This window comes from Amblyomma americanum, chromosome 2, assembly GCF_052857255.1.
Source record: "Amblyomma americanum isolate KBUSLIRL-KWMA chromosome 2, ASM5285725v1, whole genome shotgun sequence".
NCBI lineage: Eukaryota > Metazoa > Arthropoda > Arachnida > Ixodida > Ixodidae > Amblyomma > Amblyomma americanum.
In genome coordinates this window covers 46,193,099-46,219,579 of record NC_135498.1, presented here as the reverse complement: position 1 = coordinate 46,219,579, position 26,481 = coordinate 46,193,099, and the positions used below count along the sequence as shown (strand labels likewise).

Below are 26,481 nucleotides of genomic sequence, written 5' to 3'. Positions count from 1 at the left end.
AGTGGAGGGCTCCGGAATAATTTCGACCACCTGGGGATCTTTAACGTGCACTGACATCGCACAGCACACGAGCGCCTTAGCGTTGTTCCTCCATAAAAATTGGCTGTGGTTTAGCTCTGGTTAACCCTAGTTGCGAAAGCTTCGTTTCTTCTGCACGTCGTCTACACAGCGTCTGATTCCGAGGCTCTCGAGAACTCAAACCGGTCTCTTCCGCAGTTGAAGAGTCACTTCGGGACGTGGCACGACTTCTAGTCACATCTTCGTTACGACGCTTCTCGAGTCGTGCAGCGCGCTCTTCTGGCGTCTCTTGAGCGCGTTGTCTCTTCCTTGCTTCGTTTGTCATTGTTGTGTCTCTCAAGCGGTGGCTGCGGCAGCAGCGACCACCTGCGCTCCGCGTGACGTCACTCGGTTTCGCGCATGCGCAGCTGTGGCAAATCTGTAGTGTGGCTCACGCGAAGCCCGGTGTTGACGAGCCTAGTGAAGCTTTTCGCTTCAAAAATGCAGTCGCCGCGGTAGGGTTTGAACCCGGGAACTCCGGATCAGTTGTCGAGCGCCCTAACCACTCAGTTACCGCGGCGGGTGCGGACGCTTGGACGAGTACGAGTTTGCTCACTTTGCGATTTTGTTCTTCAGTCGCTTCGATATTTGTACTTGCTAGCTTGCGTGCGCAGCACGAAAACTTTCATGCAGTATTTGTTTTAGGAATCCTGGATACATTACATTACATAGCTTAATTTGCATAGCGATTACACAGCTTTATTTGTTTTACATCGATCACAGAAGCATTTTTTTCTGTATTTAAATCTGTTGCTGTAGGCTGCGCTTCACGATGACATTCCGCTTTGTTCAGTGCACTGGTTCTTGACCGCAGCAGGTGTATTAACCCTTTGACACACTATGTACACAATTGTGTGGCAACAAGATTTGCAGGTTTTTCTGGCAGTGTGCTGCACCTAGCATTGTTGTCCTCGTTTCGGGTGAATTGTGCCTCTTTCATGTCTAAAATAAAGTGGTTTATTGTGTGTAAAATAGAATGGAGTTGATAAAATTTCGCCCAACAGTGAGAGGGGTGGCACGTCGCCCGCCATTTTTATGCAGACGCATTTTGCCCTGAGTAAAAGAATCTGTTTTTTTTATCACATTTTCAAAAGTAATGCACATTTTGAAGTAGAAATTGATTTCACGCTGCTTCGGGTGTTTTCCAGATAGGTCATGAAAATTGGATGTCAAGACTTAGGTTAATTATGACACTTTCCACAAAATATTGTACGTCCCTATAAAAAAATAACTGCTGGTATTTGGCACTGCAAAACTAACCAGTTGTCTTTCTTACGACCTGTAAATGCTATTTACGTGGAAAAATGTTTGTTTTCGATGGAAACAGAGGCGTGTAAAAGGGTTAAAGGTACAGGGGAGGCATGTTGATGCAATCACAGATATCGTGCCGCTAATACCATCAGGCTGTAAATTTCGCATGGCGCTGCAAGCGATACAGAGCAACCTGGTTTTCTTGTTTTCTCTGAATCGCTTTTATTGCATGATACCGAAGAAAACAATTTCCGATTCTCAGTAATTTTTTACACCTAAAAATATAGAACACGTACTCAGGCCGACTAGTCTGCCACAGATGGTCACTGTGTCGTCCTCACGCCTGCGTTTTTTGAGGGTGGCTTACCACCGTCGTGAATTATGGCATCGGTGATTTAGCGGTGTCGTGATTGCAGTGCCCTCAAAACAAGCTTTGAAGATGCAAGATATATATGATGCACCTGCGGAACTCACGCATGCTGTTGATCTCGGAAGCGTAAAGAATGGGAACCTACATGACACACACGTGAAGGCGGTCGTAAGCTATATAAGCTATATTGCTATATAGCTCAAGCTTTTGTTCAAGCTTGAACAAAAGTCTTCAGGAGCACAACTTGAACGTGACAGATAAAAAATCAAGCAACTTGGCCTTCCACTGTCGTGACTGCTCACCTTGCAAGAGCCGCCCTCCGATCTTTGCGAAGACCAGAATCTTGGCAAAAAACAAAAACCAGTTAACTCGGGAAATAATTGAAGCAGCCATCATTGACAACCTGAAAGCAGTCTGCGTTAGCGTGCCTTCATTAACCCTTTTAGAAAAAGAGATCACATACCTGTCTGGGTCAGTTTGATTGTACTGTTCTCGAGGCCACCTTAATCGTTTCGGTACCCATCTCAGCTCCCATCACAACTCTCTTTTTTGGCCTGTTAATTGTTGCCTCTCTTACGTCATCCTTTTACCTGCTTTTAGCGCCTCATTGAATTTCTTGGCTGTTATCTTTGCCTCAATTAAGCCTTGTCGTTTTTACATGTTTTATTTGTAGCCTCATTTAATTTTTGGCTGTGTTCATTTTTTTTAGCCTGCATCCTTGTTATACGTTTTTATCTTTTTTCATGAACTTTTGCGTATTAGTTGTTGCCCCATCTATGCTATTTTTTTACTTGATTTTATACCGATTCTTCGCCTGTTTGTAATGTCTCGTATTTTTCCCACTTTTGTTTATGCCTGGATTTTTCCTTGTTACCTTTTTTGGTGCGTTCGCGTTTGGCAATTCTTGACTCAGCCTTGACCACTTTGCATTTTTTCGTGCCGGTTTTTCTTGTCGGGATAGAACCCTCCCTGAATGCACTATCAAAACGCGACTGAGGCTATCCCAGTCGTATCTGTGCAGTCGATGCGCCTGCGTGTTAATGCCCTTCTGTTACATATAAGGCAAGGATCAGACAAGTTCAAAATAAAGTTGACAGTTCAGCGCAAGTGTGTGTGTGTGTCCTCCCTGTGTCCTTGTCTGCTAGCGCTGCGATTCCATGATGTTCGATCACTACCAATTCGCCCAGCAACATACCCTGCATAAGGATATTCCCAGCTGAAGAGGATGCTCTCTCCCGCGCGCGCAGCGATAGGGGACCACAGCTTCGCAGGAGGGCGCTGCAGGCGCCTTTGAAAAGCGCCCTCTTCGGCCGACTCCTCACAATCCGCCTTTTTCATGTTCCTGTGCTGCCACCTCGCGTACAGCGCTAGAAGCTCATTGGAAGGGTACTGTGCGCCCAACCCGGCCGGAGTGAGTGCCGCTGCGGAGCACGTTTTGTAGGAATCTGTCAACGATTGCGTGTCCTGGGCAGCACCTGGTGCCTGGAGGATTTCTAGGATTGACTGGTGGCTATGTGTAAGTCCGAGGCAGGCTGCTGAGCCCACCGAAGAGCAAATTCTTCAGTATCTCCAATCATGCGGCATGCGATGCGATCGCCAGCTGAGCAAGGGCCGCCGCTTTAGAGATGAAGGCTACATTCGGAACATAATGTTCAATGAAATATCCCCGATCAGTGAGAATGACGTTTTCCGCTGTATATGCCTGCCATCCATGAAAGGTGGATACTACATCGTGCACGCCGTAGCACAGAAAACGACTGGGGACAACCATTTTCACAATCCCGCCTAGGTGGCTGAGTGGTTATGGCGCTCGGCTGCTGGCCCGAAAGACGCGGGTTCGATCCCGGCCGCGGCGGCAGAATTTCGATGGAGGCAAAATTCTAGAGGCCCGTGTACTGTGCGACGTCAGTGCACGTTGAAGAACACCAGGTGGTCGAAATCTCCGGAGCCCTTCACTACGGCGTCCCTGATAGCCTGAGCCGCTTTGGGACATTAAACCCCACTAAACCAAACCAAACCAGGTTTTCACAAGCAATCGTTGTGCTCAAACGCTTCCTAATTGCTACACGAGTGATAAAAGCACAAGCGTACTCACAACATGGCAGCTGTGCTAGCATTTTACTTTATTTTCCCACAGCACACCGCTGCATAGGTTAAACAAGCATGCGCGTCCATAAAGACGGGCGCGAGAAGCGCACATTGAGCCATTCCGACGGAACCACGCAGAACTCTTCATCATGGATATGATGCGAACACACGCATAACGCACATTCTGCTTCTTCTGCCTCTTAATACATGGCACATACCCACATGGGGGTATTGGCCAAGATGTAGTGGCATAAACAAGGAAATTTCCTTAGGAGATTACCACAAAATTGTAGCATCATGCGTGATTGCTCTCGTAGCTTCTTCGTTGTCCGCTCCACCGCGCTTTGAAAGCGGCTATCAGCACTTGCTCATTTGGCCTTCTTGCTTGAGAAAGCAAAAAGCATCGGAATGAAGCCTGGGTGCCGCGGTGACATTCGAGGCCTTCCTGCCCATCAATAAAGCATTTCGTGATGGACTGCATACGCATTTAACCACAGTACCTCGTCCGCACCTGTCACAAAGTGATTCCCGCACAGTCTTGACGGTGCCCAATGGCGGCCACGATCGTCGAGCCGGCGAACGGCTTTTATCCACGCTTCGCGTTGAAGGCGGTTCCGGGAAGCGTTCGGAAAGCGAAAAAATCCGAGTTTGCTTCCCTTTACATATTGGGCAATGCAGCCGTATGCAACACATGTCGTACGCATTGCCAAATGCGTCGCACTGAACGCCCGACGGCTGCAGCAACGCACCCCGCGTAGGAAGCCGGTTTGTTTACACTTCCACGACCGGTCTCGAGTGGCGCGCGACCCTTCCAATATGTTTCGCGTCACCGCCGCCAGGGGATAGGCGCATGCGCAGTCGCGTCGTGAAAAAGGCGGATTGACCGGGCAGACCGGTCGCCCCTGCCATCGAGTGGCTGCACGAGTAGCGTGCTTTCTCTTGAAAAAGACCAGTTCTGCACGTGATTTGCACGTGTTGGCCTGCCTACTGCGCAGTCGCGTGTTTTTTCCCTCGTGCTTGAACGCTGACGAACTTCACATGATTAGTAAAATGTAGTATACTCTCGGACGTACATTCAACGAAATAGTGAAATTTTTTTTTTCGCTGCGCAAACTTGAAAAAAGGAGAACTGCTAGTGATCAGGTCCACTCCGTGGAGGAGATTGTTGATGAAAACGCCGTTAGCGTAACGGCGAAATGTGTGTTGCGAGCAAATGACGAGATCATTTAAAATGTGGAATTCGAGGTAAATACCTTTTTCTTTTTTTTGGCACGGTAATTTTCGCAAAATACTTAATTCTGTTGGGAGGATCAGCAGTTCAGTGCACGCAACTCTGTTGGCCAAACAGTTGGGATTTCGTTACGTACTTCGCTGCATAATATTGAATATAATTTTTATTTGAACATAAAATGAAGTGCCCATCAGGCGATACTCGATGCTGAAGAGAAAAAGAAAACACGCACGAAATGCTCCCACGAGCTGCTCGCTTATGGCTAAGAGAAAAATGCTCTATTTTGGTCAATCTCTACCTTTGAGATAAACGGCTGGTATATTTATTTTAAAGCCGATCACAGCGCACGCGCATCCCCAAAACCATATCAGTCTCCAAAATAATTTTTGGAGGGCTTTAATGGCAAAAATAAAAAGGATTTTCGTGAGCGCGACTCAGCAATTCCAGACAAAAGCATTTTTGAACGAGAAAGAGTATATGAACGCATTTTTTTATATATTGGAAGATTTGACTATAAAATCTACCATCTACAGGCTTGCATTTTTTTTTGCTATTAACGTTTTTGGTATCATCAACTGCTCGATGCGAGTGATGGAAAAGTTTTAAAAGACTTTGCTACACATTGAAAGGGTGGACCACTACCTTCAATATTTTCATTACAGTACCTTACAATTTACCAACATTAAATTTTTTCCCCGAAGAATGTAGGATATGTACAGGAAATCTGTAGAATTCCATGGGCAGCTTTTGGCCCTTGGTGTTCAGAGAACTATTGTGGCAGCCCTCGACGGAACAGTATGTTCCTTCACTCTTTGAACGTCGCGGAATTCCAGCCATGACTCACAACAAGCGGCAGTCCCTCTTATGTGCACTTACGAGCAGGAGGGCACGTGCTCACAATGAAAAAGGGAGTGCCAGTGGTGCGAGCAGCACGCGTACCAGTCGAGACGTTGCTCACTCAATGCGCTTCGCCGGCGACGTGCCTGGACAGAAGTTCGGAAATGACCGCCATGGGAGAGGCGGCGCTGGTGCTGGTATTTAAATACCGATACTGAAAGAGCGTTGACTCACACTGGCGGAAAAGAACTAGGAAGCTAACCAGTAAGTGTACCAGACACGAGCACGGAGAAAGAAAGAGCTTTGAGCGACAGGTTAAAAGCGCGGAAGGTAAAAAAATGGATAGACTCAATAGGAAAGAAGCATAGTGTAGAACTATATCGATACTGACAGATCGATACCATATAGATGCTGGCAGATAAAGGCAGATCAGGAAGGAAGCGTTTTATGATAACTCAAGAGGCAGTGCCCTGCTCTTTGAAGCTAGGTCAGGATGTCTTAGAACGCGCAGCTACTAAAAGATATTTGACGAAGAAGGTGACATATGCTATATGGGGTCAATCTGGAGAAACAATAGAACACCTCATACTAAAATGTGATGGTATCCATCCCGATGTCGATGCAGGCACCGTCACTCTTCCTGAGGATCTAGGGTTGAGAGATAAATCTTGGGTGGAAATTAGCAAAAAGCGATTGGAAGATTGGTGACTCAAAAGCAGAGAGGTGACATAATTAAGGTTAAAAGTGTAGGAAGACGTATTTAAAGAAATTGGCGAATTTTAATAACGTACAACACAGTTAAACAAAAATGAAGGGAAAAAAAGCTCATCTTGGCGGCAACTGCCATCACCCCGTTTCAAAGAGGACGCTCCATCCATCCATCCATCCATCCATCCATCCATACATCCATCCATCCATCCATACATCCATCCATCCGTCCGTCCGTCCGTCCGTCCGTCCGTCCGTCCGTCCGTCCGTCCGTCCTTCCATCCATACATCCATCCATCCATCCATCCATCCATCCATCCATCCATCCATCCACCCACCCACCCACCCACCCACCCACCCACCCACCCACCCACCCATCCATCCATCCATCCATCCATCCATCCATCCATCCATCCATCCATCCATCCATCCATCCATCCATCCATCCATCCATCCATCCATCCATCCATCCATCCATCCACAGCGGCGGACGTAGTACGTCCTGTGTTACCATGAGTGTCACATAGAGCGTTATCGAAAGGTGATGGCGGAAACTGTGCGAGAAACCTTTTACGCAGCCCATAGGTCCTTGTTACTTGTTGGGCGAGACTTGAGTTTGTTGTGAGGTCGAAGAGTATGCGGTGAAAGCTGTGACCACAGTGAACACGCAGATTGACTTCATTGTACCGACCTCTATCTTATCCTTGTCTTGTCTGTACTGCGATAAAACTGGTGTGCTTGGCATGTGGCGGTCGGCATCTGCGGCCCTCAAAAACTGCTTTCTTAGTTAAGAGTGCATGCAGAGGTCCAGAATATGGCTAGAGTGGGCGTGGGAAAGCATGGGAATGCATAAATATAAGCGGAAAAAGTTTCCCAGATAAAAACAAGCCTGGCTTTTATAACTTCATTGTGCAGTGAACTTCATGTCCCACAACAATGTGACTGCTGACTTATAATTGTTGAAATTGGAAGAAAATTGGTTGTTGGTGACAGGAAGTGGCGCAGTATCTGTCTCACATCTCGGCGGACAGCTGAACCACGCCGTAAGGGAAGGGACAAAGGAGGGACTGAGAGAAGACAGGAAGAAAGAGGTGCCGTAGTGGAGGGCTCCGGAATAATTTCGACCACCTGGGAATCTTTTACGTGCACTAACATCGCACAGCACACGGGCGCTTATCGCTTCGCCTCCATCGAAACGCTGCCGCCTTAAGAAATAATTTAAGAAATGCAGTTTTTAGGGGGGACTCAACCCGCCGCGGTGGCTCAGTGGTTAGGGGGCTCGACTACTGATCCGGAGTTCCCGGGTTCGAACCCGACCGCTGCGGCTGCGTTTTTATGGAGGAAAAACGCTAAGGCGCCCGTGTGCTGTGAGATGTCAGTGCACGTTAAAGATCCCCAGGTGGTCGAAATTATTCCGGAGCCCTCCACTACGGCACCTCCTTCTTCCTTTCCTCTTTCACTCCCTCCCTTATCCCTTCCTTTATGGCGCGGTTCAGGTGTCCTACGATATATGAGACAGATACTGCGCCATTTCCTTTCCTCCAAAAACCAATTATTATTATTTAGGGCGGACTCAAGAAAAAACCGTGTCGAATTTAACAAGGTCCGATTTTTGAAGCGAAAAGCTTCACTACGTTAGGGAAAGCAGTCGTCGCGTAGGCCGCAGAATTACCTTGAACGACCCTCAGCCCAACCACGTTATCCATGTGTGGCCATATGTGGTACAGTTATGGTGTCGAACCCTTTACCCATGACCTTTAGTTGCTCTTTAACCTTTGACATTGGGTGACCTTTGAGTTGACATTTGACCTGAAAAGCATCCGCTGGGGTGATGTGAGGCCACGTGATGACATCCGATTGGGGTGCCACATGGTCGTGCGGGTATATATAGAACGGCTGTCGCGAGCTTGTAGCGGAGCTGCCATGGACGAGCCTCAGACGCCTAGCAAACGTCCTTGCTTTTCGCTGAATTCCAGAGTTAGCCAAGTTAATCCACTGCCGATTTTTACGCCTTGCTTTCGAAACATGCGCAACCCGAGAGCGAAGGAACGGTGCGGCGGCTGGGGTGGCGGTCAACAGTCGGCGCGCTTCGTCGGCGGGCGTCGCAAGGCAACGCCGAAGAACGCGAGCGGCATTCCTCCATGTTCCGCTCGTGTTGGTTTTCGTTGGTGTTCGTCTGTTTCTCGGTTTGCCTGGTTGGGTTTCTCATTCTCTGCGCGTGCGCGACGCGGTGGCTCAGTAGTTATGGCGTGTGTTCAACTGCTGAGCCCAAGGTCGCCCGTTCGAATCCCCGCCGCGGTAGCCGCATTTCGATGAAGGCAAAATTCAAGCAAACGCCCGTTATGTGTGTGATATTTAAACCCGGAGGCACATTGCTTGAGATTTAGTGTTGCACTGAATAATTTTCAGAGTCAAAATCATGCTACCCGACCGGGTTTCATTTTTACTCTAATATTGCGCTCCATGAAACTTTTGTCTGCGGTTATATACTTGTAGATGCCCATCTTTCGGTGGCGGACTTACTTGTGTAGCGCTGTTATTTTTGCATGCTTGATCAGTACTATCGCGCGACTTTGCACATTGGTTGTAACTGTAGTCTCTTCTACTCGTGTCCTTTATTGTCATTTGCCGCCCTTTTTTTTTCATTTTTCACTTGTCTCTTTGCCCAAACGCTTTTATTTTCGTCAGATCAGGTTTCCGGTGAGCGCGTGCACCTTCCGTGGGCGGCACCCGTCTTTTTTCTCCCTTTTTGTTAATAATAATTGCTGCCATTTCCTACTAGTACCATTTCCACACTGCATACCGGACCAAAAACAAGAAGACGACGAAGAACAGGAAGAGGAATGCGCCATGCCTTCGGAGGGCGAAGAAGAAGAGGAAGAAGACGTAGAGGAAGAAGAAGAAGAAGAGGAGGAGGAAGAAGAAGAAAAAGAAAAAGAGAAAGGAAAAGAAGAAGAAGAAGAAGAAGAAGAAGAAGAAAAAGGAAAAGGAAAAGAAGAAAAATAAAAAGGAAAAGAAAAAGAAGAAGAAAAAAGAAGAAAAAAAGAAGAAATAGAAGAAGAAAAAGAAGGGAAAGAGGAAGAAAAAGAAGAAGCAGGAGAAAAGGAAAAAGAAAAAAAGAAAAAAAGAAGAATGACAACAATAAGCCCATCTCACTGTCGGCATTGCACCAAATCCTGGCCAGTTGTTAATAATAATAATAATTGGTTTTTGGTGGAATGGAAATGGCGCAGTATCTGTCTCATATATCGTTGGACACCTGAACCGCGCCGTAAGGGAAGGGATAAAGGAGGGAGTGAAAGAAGATAGGAACGAATAGGTCCGTAGTGGAGGGCTCCGGAATAATTTCGACCACCTGGGGATCTTTAACGTGCACTGACATCGCACAGCACACGGGCGCCTTAGCGTTTTTCCTCCATAAAAACGCAGCCGCCGCGGTCGGGTTCGAACCCGGGAACTCCGGATCAGTAGTCGAGCGCCCTAACCACTGAGCCACCGCGGCGGGGCCTGGCCAGTTGTTCGTCGTGTGGAATGAACATTATTAACAGTGGTCACCAACAACTTTTGTGAAGTGTTTCTTAACGTACACTCGTACACAAGGCCGCACGTAGCGTGCTCTGCATGCTTGATGGCGGGCGTATAGTACAGGTAAATATCGGTGCAGTTGTAATAGCCGCTACTGATTGTCGACGCAGTCAGCATCTCGCAGTATTGAGCGCATTCCCGCAGCAAATGCTGTATACTAGTCAATCGTTAGGTGGACGTGACTGCACGATTTTGTTTATGTTATTTTGTAATTACCTCGCAGGTCACAACGAGTCCAGCTTTGAGCCGAAGGACCTTTACCCGGTCGTCCTGAGTATTCTGCAGGGATACTACCTGGTCCGGCAAAAAGTGCATGAACGTGCCGTGGGCTTATTCGCGGTCGACCGCACGGCCTCGAGAGACGAGCAGCGCAGGTCAGTAGTCACTGGTGGTGGCGGCGGCGGCATGGCCAAGTTAATGGTCTAGAAAAGAACACGGACATGAGAAGACAGTGCGTTGACGTGGAGAGGCGGCGCAGCATAATGTTTAATGAGGGGTGGGCTACTTGGTAATACATTCTTCACAACAAAGCTTGTTTGTGCCTTGGTTGGTTGACTCCAAATAAAGATGGCACATACCCACTACGGGGGAGTGGCCAAGATACAGGCTGTGAATTGCTGGAAAGAGAAGCGTTTAGGAGGGGAAAAAAAGTAACAACGTTGTATAAGCTGACAGATTGGACGACGCAACGACAGGGGATCTGCTAACTAGGAAATCGAAGGTGGGACAATGGATTTGTGTGCATATTCGAATATAATGCGCGTAATGTTTCAAGTTCGGATTGGCCGACCGGGGAGGCAAAAGAAAAAACTCAGTCTGTCTTTTCTCATCTTCGCCTTCGTCGTTTTCTGCGTGTTTTGCTGTTAACAACATAAGATGCTGTGTTGCGTCGCCTCTGTGTCAACGCAGTCTTCTCATCATGTTCTCAAGTTCTCGAATCGGGGGTCGCCGAAGCACAACAGTGCCCGGCCATCTGAAGCGGCCCATCGTCGTCCTGCTTCCTCTGCCCCCCCCCCCCCCCCCCCTCCCGTCACTTGGTTCCTTCATGAACCAATAAAGTTGGTACCTACCTACCTCTGGAAATCAGCACCAACTGTAGTCGAATATTTCTCAAGAACTAAACGGCGGATGCCCCACAAACGAGGCCCTCTAGCCAATGGCGTCCACCGTTTTTTATGACGTCGCGGTTAATCCGATTGTGCCGGGGTTAATCCCCTTTCATCTGCCACTCACGTGCGATGTCACTCTGTAGCAGATTCTATGGTATTAACCTCGGCGTCTTTTGAATCAGCCGAAGGCATTTCCTGGGGATCTCCTTGGAGGGGCGTTTTCCGCTTTGTTCTTGAGTTGTATCCCTTAGTGGCGTCTTCTCCGAGGACTCAACTTGTGCACATTTATTCTCATTTTATTCAGCCAACATGTTACTCCTGCAGCACTCCGGTCGACATTCTGGCTTCTCTCGGTGGCGCACATTATCACGTGTTGCATGCCCATCACACCACACCGGGCTGCAACCTGAACCCACCCACTTGAATCAGCGACCCGCACATGGGACGCATATAACATGTTGTGTGAACTAAAACTCAGCACACTCTTATCGGTGCATTCATCATTAAGTGTCTTTAGGCGGTTTAACGTGTGCGCGCTCGGATGAACGAACGGCTTAAAGGGTACAGGCGTTAATCAACTGGGGAATAACTGCGCTGACATATTCTTTAGTCCCTCAAAGAGCAAATATTTGTTTCCCCCGGGGGCTGAGTGCAAGTGGACATCGGCCACAACCGCTAATGTTACGTGCAGCAGTTACTGCCGTTTTAAACATTTCTGGCTTTCAGTGTATAGTCTGTGGACGCGAGTATTTTCTAGAAGACGACCTTTAGCGCTCCAGCAAACAACAAAAACAGAGAGAAATTCTTGAAGGCCATATTATGACGTCGTAGCGTGATGGAACGATGATGAAAAATGTTTTTTCTTTGATGCGTCTGGCTTCAGGAAGCTGGCTATTTTAGTCCGACGCAGTGGATTTTTTTTTTAATTACCTCGTATCTCAGGACCCACATTTTGCTTGCCATGTATTAACGCCTTGTGCTCAAGCTGCTCTCATATTACCTTTCGCTTTACTTTGTATTACTCTGCCGAGAGTTTGCGTACCCAGGAGGTGTTTCACGACCCTTGCGGGCTTATTTGACATTTAACCTCAGAATGTGTAATAATTGGTAGCAATTAGCCCATTACCGACCCTCACTGAAGTAAATACATGAATAACAACATTCACTTACATTTCCAACCACCCCGAAATTCCGCAGCCAGAGAGGCAGCCCCTCTCATTAGGCACTTAATTGTAAGCGTGTAGTTGTTTGCTTTTTAATTTTGTGCGTATTTTCATGTGCGTGTGCGCATAGCGTTTCCTGCTCTTCTCTATTTCTACATCATGCCTCTTCCCTGCTGCTTCGGGTCTCCAGCTTGTATACCTAGGTGCTGTCTGCGGCCGACACCTCCAATTACACGCGCTTTATTTTTGTCCAGCTTTAGCTATTATAGCCAGAGCCCCCCCCCCCCCCCCCCTCCTTCATCTCGTAGTCATTATTCGCATCAAATGATGTCATCACATAGCAAGGTCACAAGGTCCATTTTCATTGGTCGGATAACGCCTAAAACATGACCATGACCCTCGTACACACATGCTGTATATGACCTCCATGACCCCTTCACGCAGCATTACCCCATTAACAGCTGACTGAAACCCGGGTATCGTAACGTGAACAACCCTTCGATTTCTTTTTTTTTTTCGCTTAGTCCACTGCCAACTCCACAACGTGAAGCTCTTTACGCACTTCGTGACTTACTTGTACCGTATGCGGCCAACTCCACAACGTGAAGCACTTCGTGACTTGTACCGTATGCGGCCGGTCTTGGTAAAGAGCCCTTAAAGAAGCAATATGCAGCAGGATAACGACCTTTCTTTTGCCGCAAGGCCCCTTGGGCGCAATTGACTTTCGTCCATGCAGGTTTGGCGTGATTGCCAAGGCGCGCAAGAGACACTACACATCTACACTATACGCAGGCTGACTCGGGCCTTCTGGGCCGACCAGCTTCTCCTGGCCAGCGCGGTGGTCGCGTCCGCTGCCAGGCTCCGATGCCCGCAAAAGTATAAGCAGGTGAGAGAAGGTGCACAAGAGCCGGAATATTGCACGCGGCGTCATGCATGCGGCTCACAGCGTTTTTTGTTTGTTTGTTTGCAAAAACCACTCACTGCGCGTCGCCGTGTGTTGCTTGCTGGACTAAAGCCTCCGAAAAATGAAATGGTTATTAAATCTGTTGGCTTAATTTCATGTAACACCGAATCATTTCCTGACTCATTTATACCTCGAACAGCTGTGTCCTGGAACCCCTCTTCATGTCGAACGTTTGGAAGGTTATCGTTGTCCTCATCGTTATATATGTTATTCGGTGACGCCGTTTGCAAGAGTGCTTTATGCTGTATTGTATTGGTGTTTTCGCAGTAGACGTCATTAGGATCATGTTTTTTCTTGGTTTTGTGTCCTGTTTCATTACATGTTGTGCTTTTTTTTCTTTTTTATGTTCGAAGTATTACTGAGGTGACCCCCATTCCTCTCTGTAATGTTCTACACTAGCCCTGTATACATGAACCCGACAGTACCGGGTAGAGTCAGCGTCGGGCTAGGTGACTCGCCTCTGACTCGCCCCGATTAGTGTCTACATCGACTCTATAGGGTTCATGTAGACAGGGCTACTGAGGGTACGAATAAATGAATAAATACATAAATAAATGTGGATCGCACTTTTGATATCGCAATTTTGAAATTGTTGCATCATACTTTGACTGCTGCTGCCACGCATGGGGGTGTGATGCTTTTTTGTCTGTGTTGGCAGTGTTGCAACGAGTGCTCTGTATACGCTGTGGAAAATGTGCGGACACGGAGTCTTGTCGTGCAACGCGTTTGCAGGCAGCTGCAACATGAGAGCTTTTGTCCTCTGTTCTGCCCGCCGCATGTTTGTGGCTCTAGCCCGTGCCACGTGGCGATTTTATCACAACTGCTGCGGCTGCTTATGCGCAGGCGCGCATGATGCTGCATGGTATAGTCATTTCGGGATATAATCTCGCGCGTCATTTGAAGGCGTTCGGCGCCATCTTGTTGTTGCTGCCTCTGAAGCAATGACACTTACCCGCGGTGGGGCATTGGCTAGAGTATGGTGCACATCCAAGCAGGAGAAGCGAGCGTGCTACCTGATAACGAAGAAGTTAATTAGTTCGAAGCATCAGCTATCTTTTTTTATTCTTTACATAAGATAGATGGCCCCGAAAAGAAAGTTAAACAATTAAGAGGCTTCGAACTACTGTCTTTAGCGTTCAAAACGCAGCGCTAATATATTGGGGTACTGATTTTTTTTTTCCAAGACAGTATTTATTGAACGCGTTTATGTGCAGAAACGAACTGCATAAGAGATTATTTACATAAGTATCGAGCTGCGCTGCAGCAACATAACAGAAAACACAACACAAACACACAACACAGCTAAAAGGGTGGCAAGGAAAGGAAAGATAACTCATCAACAACGGAAAGTAGTCCAGCGGAAAGCTGCTTTCACCGTAAGTGTCGTTCAGCTGGAGCATCATCTGACCAAAATGTGTTCTGGGAGAAACGACAGGCTCAACATTCCGGTCCGACATGCGCGTTTTACCCGTGATGTGCAGTCTGAGTGTGAAAAATCATGCCGTAGGGTTCGCGAACGTTGTGTCTCATGCTGTGGGAATCCGAAACAAAGTCTTTCTGTTGTATCGGCAGAGCAGGGGCCGACACGGTTCTATATAAGGAATTTGGAGCTTCTGCCCGTCTCCACACAGTACCGCGCGAGCACACTTCGCCGTCGTCGCCAGGTGACACCTGGCAGGATATAACATTTCTTCCCCCCTACCGCGTGTCAGCTTGTCTGCTCGGGTGAAAGTTAGGTTGTCTGAGCCGTCTTCCGCGCGAAGACATTAGGTAGAGCCGTGTAGCTGTCTGGCGAATCGGCGGGCACGGAGGGTGGGAAGTTTGAGGCTCGCTGAGTCGCTGAGACCCGACATCGACTTCGGAGGTCTGCCTCGTGGTATGTGATCGACGGGTCTCCTTTACGGTGGCCGGTCTTGGTGAAGTGACCTACGCGACAACCGTGGTCGAATCTTCGCTAATCTCGGCTGGAGCAGTGCTGTCCGTGAAGGTGCTATTTTATGTAAAGAATATAAAAAAATAGCTGATGCTTCGAACTAATTAACACTTCGCCGTCATCGCCAGATGCCACCTGGCGGGATATAACACTTCTTCCCCCCTGCCGCATGTCAACTTGTCTGCTTGGGTAAAAGTTAGGTTGTCTGAGCCGTCTTCCGCGCGAAGACCTTAGGCGGAGCCGTGTAGCTGTCTGGCGAATCGGCGGGCACGGAGGGTGTGAAGTTTGAGGCTCGCTGAGACCCGACATCGACTTCGCGGTCTGCCTCGTGGTATGTGATCGACGGGCCTCCTCTACGGTGCCGGTCTTGGTGAAGTGACGTACGCGACAACCGTGGCCGAATCTTCGCTAATCTCGGCTGGAGCAGTGTTGTCCGTGAAGGTGCACCTGCCGGAGGAGGCATGCACGGTGGCTGGTGTGACTGGGGACCGTAACCACAAGTCCAGCTAATGACCGACTTCGAAAATGAGCTGTCGCGGCAGGTGGTTTTCTGATCGGTCCGGAAACTTCATTATGAACTGTCCACGGACGTTCTGGCCGAGTCCAAGTAGGTGCCTTTGTTTCTCTTTGATAAAATCGTGGCATCCATGACATCGTGCCACAGGATCTTCGAGGCTGTCTGTGGGCGCTTGCGTTTGCGTCGTCGTCGCCGCCTTCGCAGTTTACAGTGCTGTGAAGCGCCAGCCTGCTGTGCAACTCCAGCGTTCCTTGGAATGTCGTCAGCGGACACACTGAATAAGATGTACAGATGTCCTCTTGTTTCCTACAAATATGCGTGCGGCTCTTCCTGGTGGGCATTCAGACACTCCTTCTTGAGTGCTCTGCGTTTTGAGATGGAGGCCCTTTCAAGGCGCCCTTTCTTCTGGGAGTAGTGGCACGTCACACTCTTCATACGACACGTAGAAGCGGCGTGCTTTCCAGAACATCGGAAGCAGATAGGAACACGATGCGACTTACCAGTGTCATATTGCGCCGCCTCACATCGTCGCTGCGTGTCGCCATAACTTGTGCCGTGTCCGCTGACGGCGTACGCAATTCAGCCTGTTGCTACAGCGCTGACTCTGCTGCTAAGGCCAAGTCCAACGCCCTTTGCAAGGTGATGTGGTTCTCACTGACGAGACGCTGCTGAAGAGTCAAGTCCCGGACACCAGACACCAATCTGTCAAGAAGCATCACGTCGAGTGGCAGCGTTGTTGAAGTGGTGCTTGATGGAATCGCAGAGGTCAACGTCGTTTAGGTCGAAGAGGTTGAAGTAGATGAAGACGTGGAAGCCGTCTTTGGAGCTGACCCAGAGTTTTCACCAAAATTACACTCCTTAGCGATCTTCGTCAGTTGATCGCTCTCGTAGAATTTGTGTCGTCCGACGAGCTCCGATGGCTTCGAATCGAAGAGTTTGGTCAGCAAGCGGACCAGCTAGTCGTAGCCTACCTCAGCTGGGCGTCTTGGCAAGAGCAGGGCACGGATGGTGCTGTATGTGCGCTCAGCGCATTGGCTTACGAGCAACGCACACTTTTTCACAGGTGCAGTGGCGTCGTTAGCTCCAAGATGTAATTCGACACGTTCGAGCCAGGACGTCCAGTTAGAGCCTTCTTCGAACTCCTCGATACGGACCTTGGCCATGCTGCTGGAAGACTTGCGGGGTTGTTTGTCTCGTCGCCAGTGTTGTATCAGACGACGAGGGGCCGATACGGGGTTTATTTGCAGAACGTGGGGGCTGCTGCTCTTAGCCGGAAAGAGCCGTTGCTGTTGTTGTTGGCCTCAAGTAGATAGTAGTGGCGCCTAACCTTTGCGGGGGATTGGCCGAGGCACAGGCGGCGACCGACAAATTCTCAAAAACGTTTTTCAATAAGGAAAAAAAAGAATGCAGATATGGTGATTTAAATTAAGAACAAATTGTAAACTGTGCGACTGGTGACTGAAAATGGGAATGGGGCTGTACGTGCAGTGTTAAGGATGTTTTGATTGCGGATGAATTCTGAACATTAGTAGACTGAAGATGGAATACAGGAAGATCTTAGGATTGCTGCCGTTTCAAGTCTAAAAGGAGATTTTAATGGCGGAGAGCGCATTCCCAGAAGCACCAAGAGACAGAACAGCAGACAAACTTAAACCGAGCTCTAGCAGGCGCCTCCGCAAAGAGAAGAAGCGGCGGCAGGATAGCCAGACATTATCTATCGTTTCGATTTCAGCGCAGAACGGGCACAAAGTGGAGACCGCCAGTGCGGATCTATGGAGGTAGAAGTTTAACTATATAAGGCACGCGACAGCGTACACGCGTGAAAGAAACCTCAAGCTTGCGCGACCGCATTTCTTTGCGGCACAAGGGGAACAGAAGATGCTGATAATCTGGAGAGGATTAATGAATAAACATTTATTGAAGTGGATGGTGGCTGGAGAGCATGTGGGTGGGCCCTCAGTCCAGGGTTTCTCAGGCTTCTGCCGATCTTCTGGCGATGAGGAGGAGCGCTGCCTAATCGTCGAGGCGTGCGCTGGTCAGGTTCACCTCCCATGTCTACAGGGCCGCATTACGCGGCTTTAGATTGTGGGGTTTTTGTGAACATGTCCATGTGATATGTGTTCGGGTCAGGATGTCGCCGCACCCTGGACATTTGTCTTCGTAAAGTGCTGGCTGTAGGCGATGCAAGTGGTGTAGGTTCGGATAGGTATTTGTTTGAAGCCGCCGTAGGAGGCAGGGGTCTTCAGAGGAGAGGGAGGGATGAGGGAGAGGGTAGAGGCGTCTATTAAGGCGTTGGGTTTCGAGCCGGGTAGGATTTAAGTAAGCACCGTGCGAGCACACGGAACACGGGCTCGAACACACTTCGTCGTTGTCGCAAGGTGCCACCTGCCACCACCGAGGAATATAACGATTTCTTCAGTCTGTCTTTCCATTTTTGCGCTACTAAATCATGAGAATCTGTTCTCATAAAATGTCTTCTATTTGCCACCAGGTGGCGCTGCTGAACCGGAAGCTGTGGGTCTGTACCGTCGAGAGAACGGAATCATGCGTATACGTATAGCTGCCACCTCATTCCTTTGGCGATAATCGTCGCTGCTTTTGCACACGGTCGGCTCGAAACGAGCGTTGCTGGATAAGGTTAAAATATGAAATATTACAGTTTCAGCGACACCTTCGGGCGTTCAGGCATCACAGTGCGCCATGCAGTGTATACAAAGGATAAAAACTGTATGCTTGATTAACGTTGTAGGGCCTCTTAAAATTCCTGGATAACGATGGGTCCTCTCATAAAATGCCGAAGTCAACCTAAGAAAAGCCTCGCATTTTTTTTACTGAAGTGGGGAGCTAGTGTTAACGTTTGGAAAAGTATCTTACGTCGAAAAAGCAGTGTTTCCCGCAGAAATAACCTGAAGTCGAGCCACGGAAACGGCGAACTTTAGAATCAATTTGCACCATATTTAAAAGTCGCATGGGTGCAAAACTTGGTGGAAGCATGTAGGAACGCAAGGAGAGCCTACAGTAGGTGCTTCATAGAGTACGGTAATCTAGAAAAACCCTCGGAGCTACCTTTTAAGTTAAAAGTCTTGTGTATCTGGGGCAATCTACTTAATATGTAAAAATATCCCGCTCAAAGACAGCACAAAACATTCAAAACTGCACGGCACACATGAACGCTGCTGTTGATGTATGCCATCCCCCCTGAGTTTGCTATGGCGTTGGCTGGTGTCGTGTCGTTTTTGTATCCCTGTAGTTGCCTGTCATCGTGCTAATAACGCGACAGCATTACAGCGCGCTTTGGTCAAAGTCACTGTCGTGCAATGCCTGTAAACTTTTACAAAGCTTCCAGCGACTAACATATATAATATTCACCCCCCCCCCCCCCCCCCGAGCCCCTAGCGGCATGCGCGGCACTGGCAGTAGAAATGTTCCAGTTTACGCGCGCCGTGACGTCACTGCATGAAGCGCATGTATTAGCTGGAGCTCTAGCGCAGGGAGAGCACGTGATATACTCGCGCGGTGGCATGATTGCTTCTCCTGATCGCGCCCGTGCACGGTAGCGTGACCGCCTCGTGTGTCTCAGCCTATTGCGTCGCGTTAAAGTGAGCTAGAATATTCTAGTTCAATTTATTTGCGCCAGCTCAGTTTTTCCGCCTCAAGATGGCGTCAGTGACGTCATGTGCAAACCATCATTTGTTTTCAAGATTCTATCTCTGTTTGACTTGAAGAATTTCATGATGATTTATTTATGCTATATCGCCTTTTTTCACCCTCAAGTGCGATTAATTGGGGGAAAAATGATTTAATTTCATTGCCGAAGTTTTTTTAGTGTCCTCATGCTTCCCCCCTCACATTTTTCCGTCTTTTTTTCTTTCTTTTCCGGGGGAACATCGCCCTGCAGTTCATCGGCTTCCTTCACTCCGCCACTCGTGTGTCGGCCATTGAGATAGACACCTACGGCAGGGTCATCGTGAATGTTCTTTTCAACAAGGACACTAGGGAGACCTAAAGAAGACGGGACAATTAAGACGCTGCAGGCACGAAATTTCTCAAAATTACAAAAAAAAAATGAGGCGCTGCGGTTGCTCATCCTCCGAAGTTAATGCCGGGAAGTTTACACTTCGCTCTTGGCTCGGCTAGTGTTTGGCAGAAACGCGGACTCAGTGGAAGCCAGTCTTTCTTGAAGGGAGACCTTACAGGAATGCTTTGCCGAACATTCATTTGCAGTGAATTTATTGAACTTTGATATGCGGGGTATTAGAATTTAATTATAGAAAGGAGTATAGAAGCACAGCTATAGCTGTGCTTCTATATACTGTATATACTGTTTATATATTTACTATATACTATATGATATTTGATTGCAAAGCAGAATTCAGGTTTTCGTCCAAGCAGTAGCCAAGCCAAATACGAAGTGCGCAGCCGTTGGCATTCCCGCCGGGTTGGATTAAGCGCTCTAATATAAGAAATTGGTGTAGACCCTACAAGGGTAGTTTTGAGAAACTGTGCGTTTGCAGTGTTTCGTTTCTTTTTCCCCCATCTTGTCATTTCTCCGGGGCTACTTGTTCCGCTTTTGCAACGAAATAAAAAACGGGAAATGAATGCATTGCTGTTTCAATGCGCTGACTGGACGCGAGAAATGTACGCTTGACGGAGTGAGTTGGTACTCTCTACATAAAAGCATGGAAAGAATTGAACGTTGTCAGAGGCTACTTCGTCGCTGACGGCGCACAAATTGAAGCACAGGAAACGACCACAGCAAGCTGAATGAAGGCTTTGCTGACGGTGCACCGTGTATTGTACCGCTCATCCAACTTACTTTATAGAACCCACAAAAAGCCGCCGCGGTGGCTCAGTGGTTATGGCGCCCGGCTGCTGACCAGAAAGACGCGGGCTCGATCCCTGCCGCGGCGGTCGAATTTCGATGGAGGTGAAATTCTAGAGGCCCGTGTATATACGAAAGTTTGCAAAAAAGTCATATTCAAGTAGAAAAAGCATTTAATGCACAGTCAGGTCAGTGACTACATCGCTGTTTCCGATTCGAGCTCACGACAATATAAAGCAAACCAAAGGTACTCAAGTGTACAAAACATAGTCCCAGTGGTCCGTTGTGGTGCCGTCGTCAATGCGCAAAAGGTTGTTCTTGACAACAGGACAGAGGAGTCATTCGCGCCCACACTAAAATGCCACAAGGCAGCACTGTGCATAGCTCACAACACACGTGAACTACGTTCATTTCAGAACTATAGTAGGACTGAAAATCGACTTGGCCTCACTACATCTGGCGCATCTCTGAGCCTGCGGAGCCTGCTCTGTTACTGGCCAAAAACAACAACCTGAAAACATGAAAACAGCTTTCATAGTTCATAGTCGAGAGCGGGAACAGCATCTCATGTCCACTAACAGACATGCGAGCATATATACACACATATTTACACGCGCAAACAACGACCCAGAATGTGTGAACGGTGAAATTACATGACTCTGCATTGATGCAATATAAACATACTAATCCAATTAATTAGCACGTAAGCCGAATCTGAAAAACGACGTGCCGAAAATTCTATGGAACTAAATAACGAGAGTATCATTTACCCATGCTCATAATAACGAGAGAAACCTGCCCAACTGGCGTCTAATAATATCTCCTGTTGTGACAATGAGTATTCGCAACTTGCATTCATAACACTTTTGCAAAGGAACTTCAAAACGCAAATTCACGTAGTAGCTGTGCTAGTCGAAGCAGTATAAGGAATTGAGTGTTGAAGAAATTATAGGGTCGAAGCGATTGTTCGGGAAATAGGGATAACATAAATTGGATAAAATAAGCTGTTTTCAGTTAAAGATGAGATAACAAAGAGGGGAATATGGCAAAGTGACAAGCTTTAGGTTCTGGAGATAGGGAGTGATAGCGTTCGAAGAAATGCATGACGCTGCATTGGTGACATATAAACATCATAATCCAATTAATGAACACGTCAGCCGAATCTGAAAAACGACGTACCGAAAAAGTATAAAACTAAATAACAAGAGTATCCTTTACATGGCCAAAGAAATGCACCTAGTATTGCTCTTTGCAGTAGAAATTTACAATCCGCTGAGAGCCGATCAAGTCAATTACTGCGTCACACCACCTCTTTCGCCCAACATGGTGGGCGTGCCAGGAACCTCAGTGATAATGTCGCACGGCTCGGCCATGGAGTAGACGCGCACTTCGGCGCCGCTGAAGTCGACCACCTTGCGCTCATGCGAGAAGCCGAGGAAGACGTCGGCCAGAGAGGCCTCGCACACCACGTAGTCTTCGAGGTCGAGCTGCTCCTTGATATCTTCCATGCGCACAAACACGTCGCTCCACGGGATGTCGACGTCCTTCACGGTGTACTGCAGCATGTCCTGCGCGAGACCAAAGTAAGGCCCGTTTATAGAAGACAAAGCGGTTATCATTAAACAAGAAGCTCTTCTATACACTGTCATACAGAAGGTAAAATAAACGGTATTAAGTGCAGCACCATGGTCTTCGTGACGAACGGTTAGCACACCAACTTCACGACGTCCTTCTACCTTTTAAAAGGGTGTAATGGCTGCTTTTTCAGGGATCAATTGTTTGGCAGTGCAGTTAGGCCCGGAAGGACTAACACTTGTTGGCTTTTTCTTTCTGGCTTCTTACCTGCTACCTCACCCACTGACGGGCGTGCGGTGCACTTTTTGGCGTCAGAATAACCAGCGATGTAATTCGCTTGTGTGGTTGAGTCCCCACAAAGTCTAGATGTTTCAACAAAACATGCTTCTTCCCAGCAAGGCTGCAGACAGCGCTCAATCAAGAGCCTACTCTAAAAATCGAGTCACTCTCTGTTTACAAATTGCTGGTTCTGTCTGCTTATTTCTTCTAGAACACTTTCAAGAATTTACCGGAACGTGCGCATTAGTCACTTTTCAGCACATGGTCAAAGAAATGCATCTAGAATTGCTCTTTGCAGTAGAAATTTACAATCCGCTCAGAGCCAATCAAGCCAATTTGATATTCTCAAGCACAGCGAAAAGCTGGGTAGCAAGCCTTCGTGGTGAATTAAACTATTACGTATTTAAAAATGACCAAATGCTTTCGGGAACAAATAAGAGATATCTCTCATCTGTTCGCCACTGCCCTCTTGCCTACTGCCGACTTTTTTTCCATACTGCCGTTCCTTCTTTCCTTTTTTTCCTGTTTTTAGCAATGATTTCTTGACCACTTGAAGCATGTCACTAGAAATCACTCTTATTAAACAAGGCTAACTACAACCAATAGAATAGTGTGAAACAGCTGTGTTTCATTCATGCTAGCGGAACAAGGCCACAGTTTATGTTGCATTGCTTTTAGCTTCTGCCTCGCATGCTGGAGGTGCGGGGTTCGATCCCCAGTGCCGCCGGGTACCCACCGGTGATACAATGGGTACAAGCTTTCCCCTGGTCTGGTGCTCGGCTTATTTAGGGTGAAACGCTTGGAAAACGGGTCTTTGACCCCGCCTTGAGAAAAAGAAAGATACCTTGTGTCATGGCGCTCTTTGGCCTTAGATGCCCTTGCGCCATAAAAATCTATAATCATCATCACCATCAGCTTTAGCTTCTATTTTAGACCTCCTTCGATGGCTGCATATACAACGAAATGCATGCAGGCGTGAGTTCAGGCATAAAAGGGGAAATTTTTTTCCCAACAGCGCTAATGCATTGCAGGCAGGCACAGAGCACAACACAAGGGTTTTGTGACCGACAAACAGACCAACATTCAGCCTCAAGCAGCTCCCGCCGTCCCCCGTTCTGAGTGTCGAAGGGCACAGCGCGGCACTATGCACTTACCATCCGGATATCCGAAATGAGAGAGGTAGGGAACTTGTCCTTCATGACGCGGTTGACGGTCTTGAAGAAGTCTCCCTCCTTCACCTGGTCTGGGGTGAGGCGCATGGTGGCGGTGAAGCGCTGCTGGCAGCCTTCCTTCATCAGACTCGTCTCGCCGATCACCTGGAACTCGCCGCTGGACAGCACGCCCACCCGGTCGCAGAAGGAGTCGCACTCTCGCAGGCTGCACCAGGTAATGAGCGATATACCATCACGAAAGCATCGCTTTCTTGTTAAAAGAAGAAAAAGGTAAAGCGCGAAGAAATGAGTTCGGGCCGAACTGCAAAGGTCGGGAAAGGGCCTGCTCGAAAGCGACGTATGCGAAACAAATGAATCCGGATCTTCCTGTTTGAGTTTATACTGCACTAGATGAAAACGTCACGTAGTTGCAGAAGGGCGCTGGGTTGTTGATCCTTCCAAATTATACTCTTGCTAAGGGAAGGGGAAAAAAACATTGTTGGCAAGACATGGGGCCAATTTCTGGAGGTTAAAAGACAACGGCGTGCCGTCTCTGAGGTTGGCATCTGTCAGTGGTGCCGATTAATTTTTTATGTCTCTACCTTAATCACGTTTTCAGCATCACTGAGCAGTTCATCTGTTATGTCACAGTGGTGTGACCATTAGCAACCCCATTGTTTGTCGGACCAATCAGAATGCCGATTTTTGATACATATGGGACTCGTGATGAGCTTTGTAGGTGTCGTGAGGAAAGAGGTATAGCGTGCAATACACAGGCGCCCGATATGTGGCGCCACCATTAATTTAAAAGAATTTGATATGGCTCACCAAGGCACAGGTTAGGCAGTGACTAATCTCTACAGATGCTTTTTCTTCAGACCCTTGTCAGCCCCTTACCCCGCCTCCACCCGTCGTGCCTGCCGTGATGGTGTGCTTGAGTCGAAAATTAGCTTCGGTTTAACTGCTGCTGAACCTGGTCAGAGAGCGAAAGCTGTGGTGTACCGGGAAAGTAGACGCGGCTTGGCGTCTGTAACGTCGAGTGCGTTCCGCACACTGGATAGGCAGCGCGCCCACTCTGCCACCCTGGCGGGTGGCAGGCGAATTAATTGTTCATCGCGAAAGGTTGGTCACCCAATGAACGCTGCGGCCTATTCTGCCGCCCTCTACCGGCGAATCAAAAGGTCAGAGGTCAAGTGGTGTGACACCATGCTGAACCACATATTGTAAGGCCTGCCTCTGGTAAAGTTGACCTCCGGCTCACTTGAAGGACAACCGGCAACGCACGGCGAAATCGGCTTTGCCTAGAGTAGTGAAGCTTTCGCTTCAATAACAGCGCCTTGCCTGTCTAGTGAACCCATTTATATTCCTCCTCCAACTGCCACCAGGCAAGGACATGGTACAACCGTGTAAAAGGCTACCCCGCAGGCATTCGCAACAGCCACATTCAAATACCAGTGTGATGTGAAGACCATGCTTGACTGGTTGACGGTGTGGATTTTTTCGATGCAGCGGAAAAGACGGCGGCGGGACGCGGGATCCACTTCGCGTGTGCACTCGTTGAGGATGACCAGCTTGGGGTTTCCGACCAGGGCCAACCCAACGGACAACTTGCGCTTGTCGCACGGCCTGCGAGCAACGACGTTTACAGTGACGGCCTATTGGGAAAAGGCACGGCAACTCACGAATGTCAGCTACCGTACGATATTTGCAGCTCGTATGATGTTACACGGCGCATTTTCTCAAATGGAGTTCGTTGTATCGTTTATAAAGAAGGGGACGTGGGGACATTCACGTAGCGGAAAAAGAGTCTAAGCGTCAGTTTTTATGGGCGTCATGGTCCCGTGATCTGCTTAAATGGGTTATCAGAGAGAGAGAGAGAGAGAGAGCTTTTAATGAATACAGGAGAGGTCTGCTTGGTTGTTAACCTGGCATACTACTCCAGATGACGGCTTGGCTGCAACACCTGGTGCTGATATGGAAAAACATGATGTGGGAAAGGAAAGTTGGTGGATTGTCACTATAAGCGCGGTGGTGGTGTATGTACAGGGTTGGACAAAAGTTCCCAAGCCACAAGCTCTGCTTTTCAGCAGCATATCCTGGCACTTGAAATGCCTATAAAGCTATCAATGTTCTCAGAGGTGAGAATGATACTGTTACCCTGTACTAAGATTCTGAGCTTCGGGAGTTTCATAACTGTACGTACGACTATACTGCTCAAAAGCAGACCCCGTGGCCTGAGAACTTTCGACCACCCCTGTACGCATGTGTGGACGCACTTGAGCTTGTCGATGCTCTCGTGGAGGACGTCCCGTAGGCCCACTTTGCTCTCGATAGAGGACACCTCCTGCTCGATGTCGTCGTTGGGCAGGCCACGGAGCCGCGCGATCAGCTGCAGCATCTCGTGGCTGTTGAGCCGCGTGATCACGGGGTTCTCCCTGGGGCAGTAGCCGATCTGCCGCTGGTACTGCAACGCCGAAGCGAAGGAAGAGCGTCACGCAGGGCGTTCGAAAGGCAACATCTCACACACAAGGTATGGCCGCGGCGTGGCACGTATCAGCACGCATAAAACTTGGTGCCTATACCAGCGATATTTTAGCCGTACAGAAAGTTGGTAGGCGTTCATACTGGTTACAGCAGCTAGAGTAATAGAGGACGACTGCAAAGAAGCAAACGTGGCACGACTATAGTGCTTTTCTGTCTGCCCTTTTTATTGTCATCCTGTAATTTGCTGCGCTGTGACCGCTATGCCGATCGTTTACCTTTGCGGGCTACCCAGTGCTCGACAACGGTGGCTTCCTTTCGGTAGTACGTCTGTTTTCAAGAGAACGCGTACCAGCAACC

The 26,481-nt window shown here is 48.3% G+C and overlaps 2 protein-coding genes across 2 annotated transcripts in view; one reads left to right on the top strand and one right to left on the bottom strand.

The window, feature by feature from the left end:
• Positions 1 to 20,057, top strand: part of LOC144121163 (cyclin N-terminal domain-containing protein 1-like) — a 240,886-nt gene extending 220,829 nt beyond the window's left edge. Inside the window, exons 5-7 of the mRNA XM_077654171.1 lie at positions 10,351 to 10,501; positions 13,192 to 13,285; positions 19,712 to 20,057. Of these exons, the coding sequence (XP_077510297.1) occupies positions 10,351 to 10,501; positions 13,192 to 13,285; positions 19,712 to 19,819 (353 nt within the window). The 3' untranslated portion in view covers positions 19,820 to 20,057. The remainder of the gene's footprint in view (positions 1 to 10,350; positions 10,502 to 13,191; positions 13,286 to 19,711) is intronic.
• A 1,688-nt stretch (positions 20,058 to 21,745) lies between these two features.
• Positions 21,746 to 26,481, bottom strand: part of LOC144119676 (phospholipid-transporting ATPase ABCA3-like) — a 51,379-nt gene continuing 46,643 nt past the window's right edge. The window contains exons 17-20 of the mRNA XM_077652242.1: positions 25,917 to 26,104; positions 25,093 to 25,266; positions 23,644 to 23,866; positions 21,746 to 22,203 (exon numbers count right to left, since the gene is read on the bottom strand). Of these exons, the coding sequence (XP_077508368.1) occupies positions 21,928 to 22,203; positions 23,644 to 23,866; positions 25,093 to 25,266; positions 25,917 to 26,104 (861 nt within the window). The 3' untranslated portion in view covers positions 21,746 to 21,927. The remainder of the gene's footprint in view (positions 22,204 to 23,643; positions 23,867 to 25,092; positions 25,267 to 25,916; positions 26,105 to 26,481) is intronic.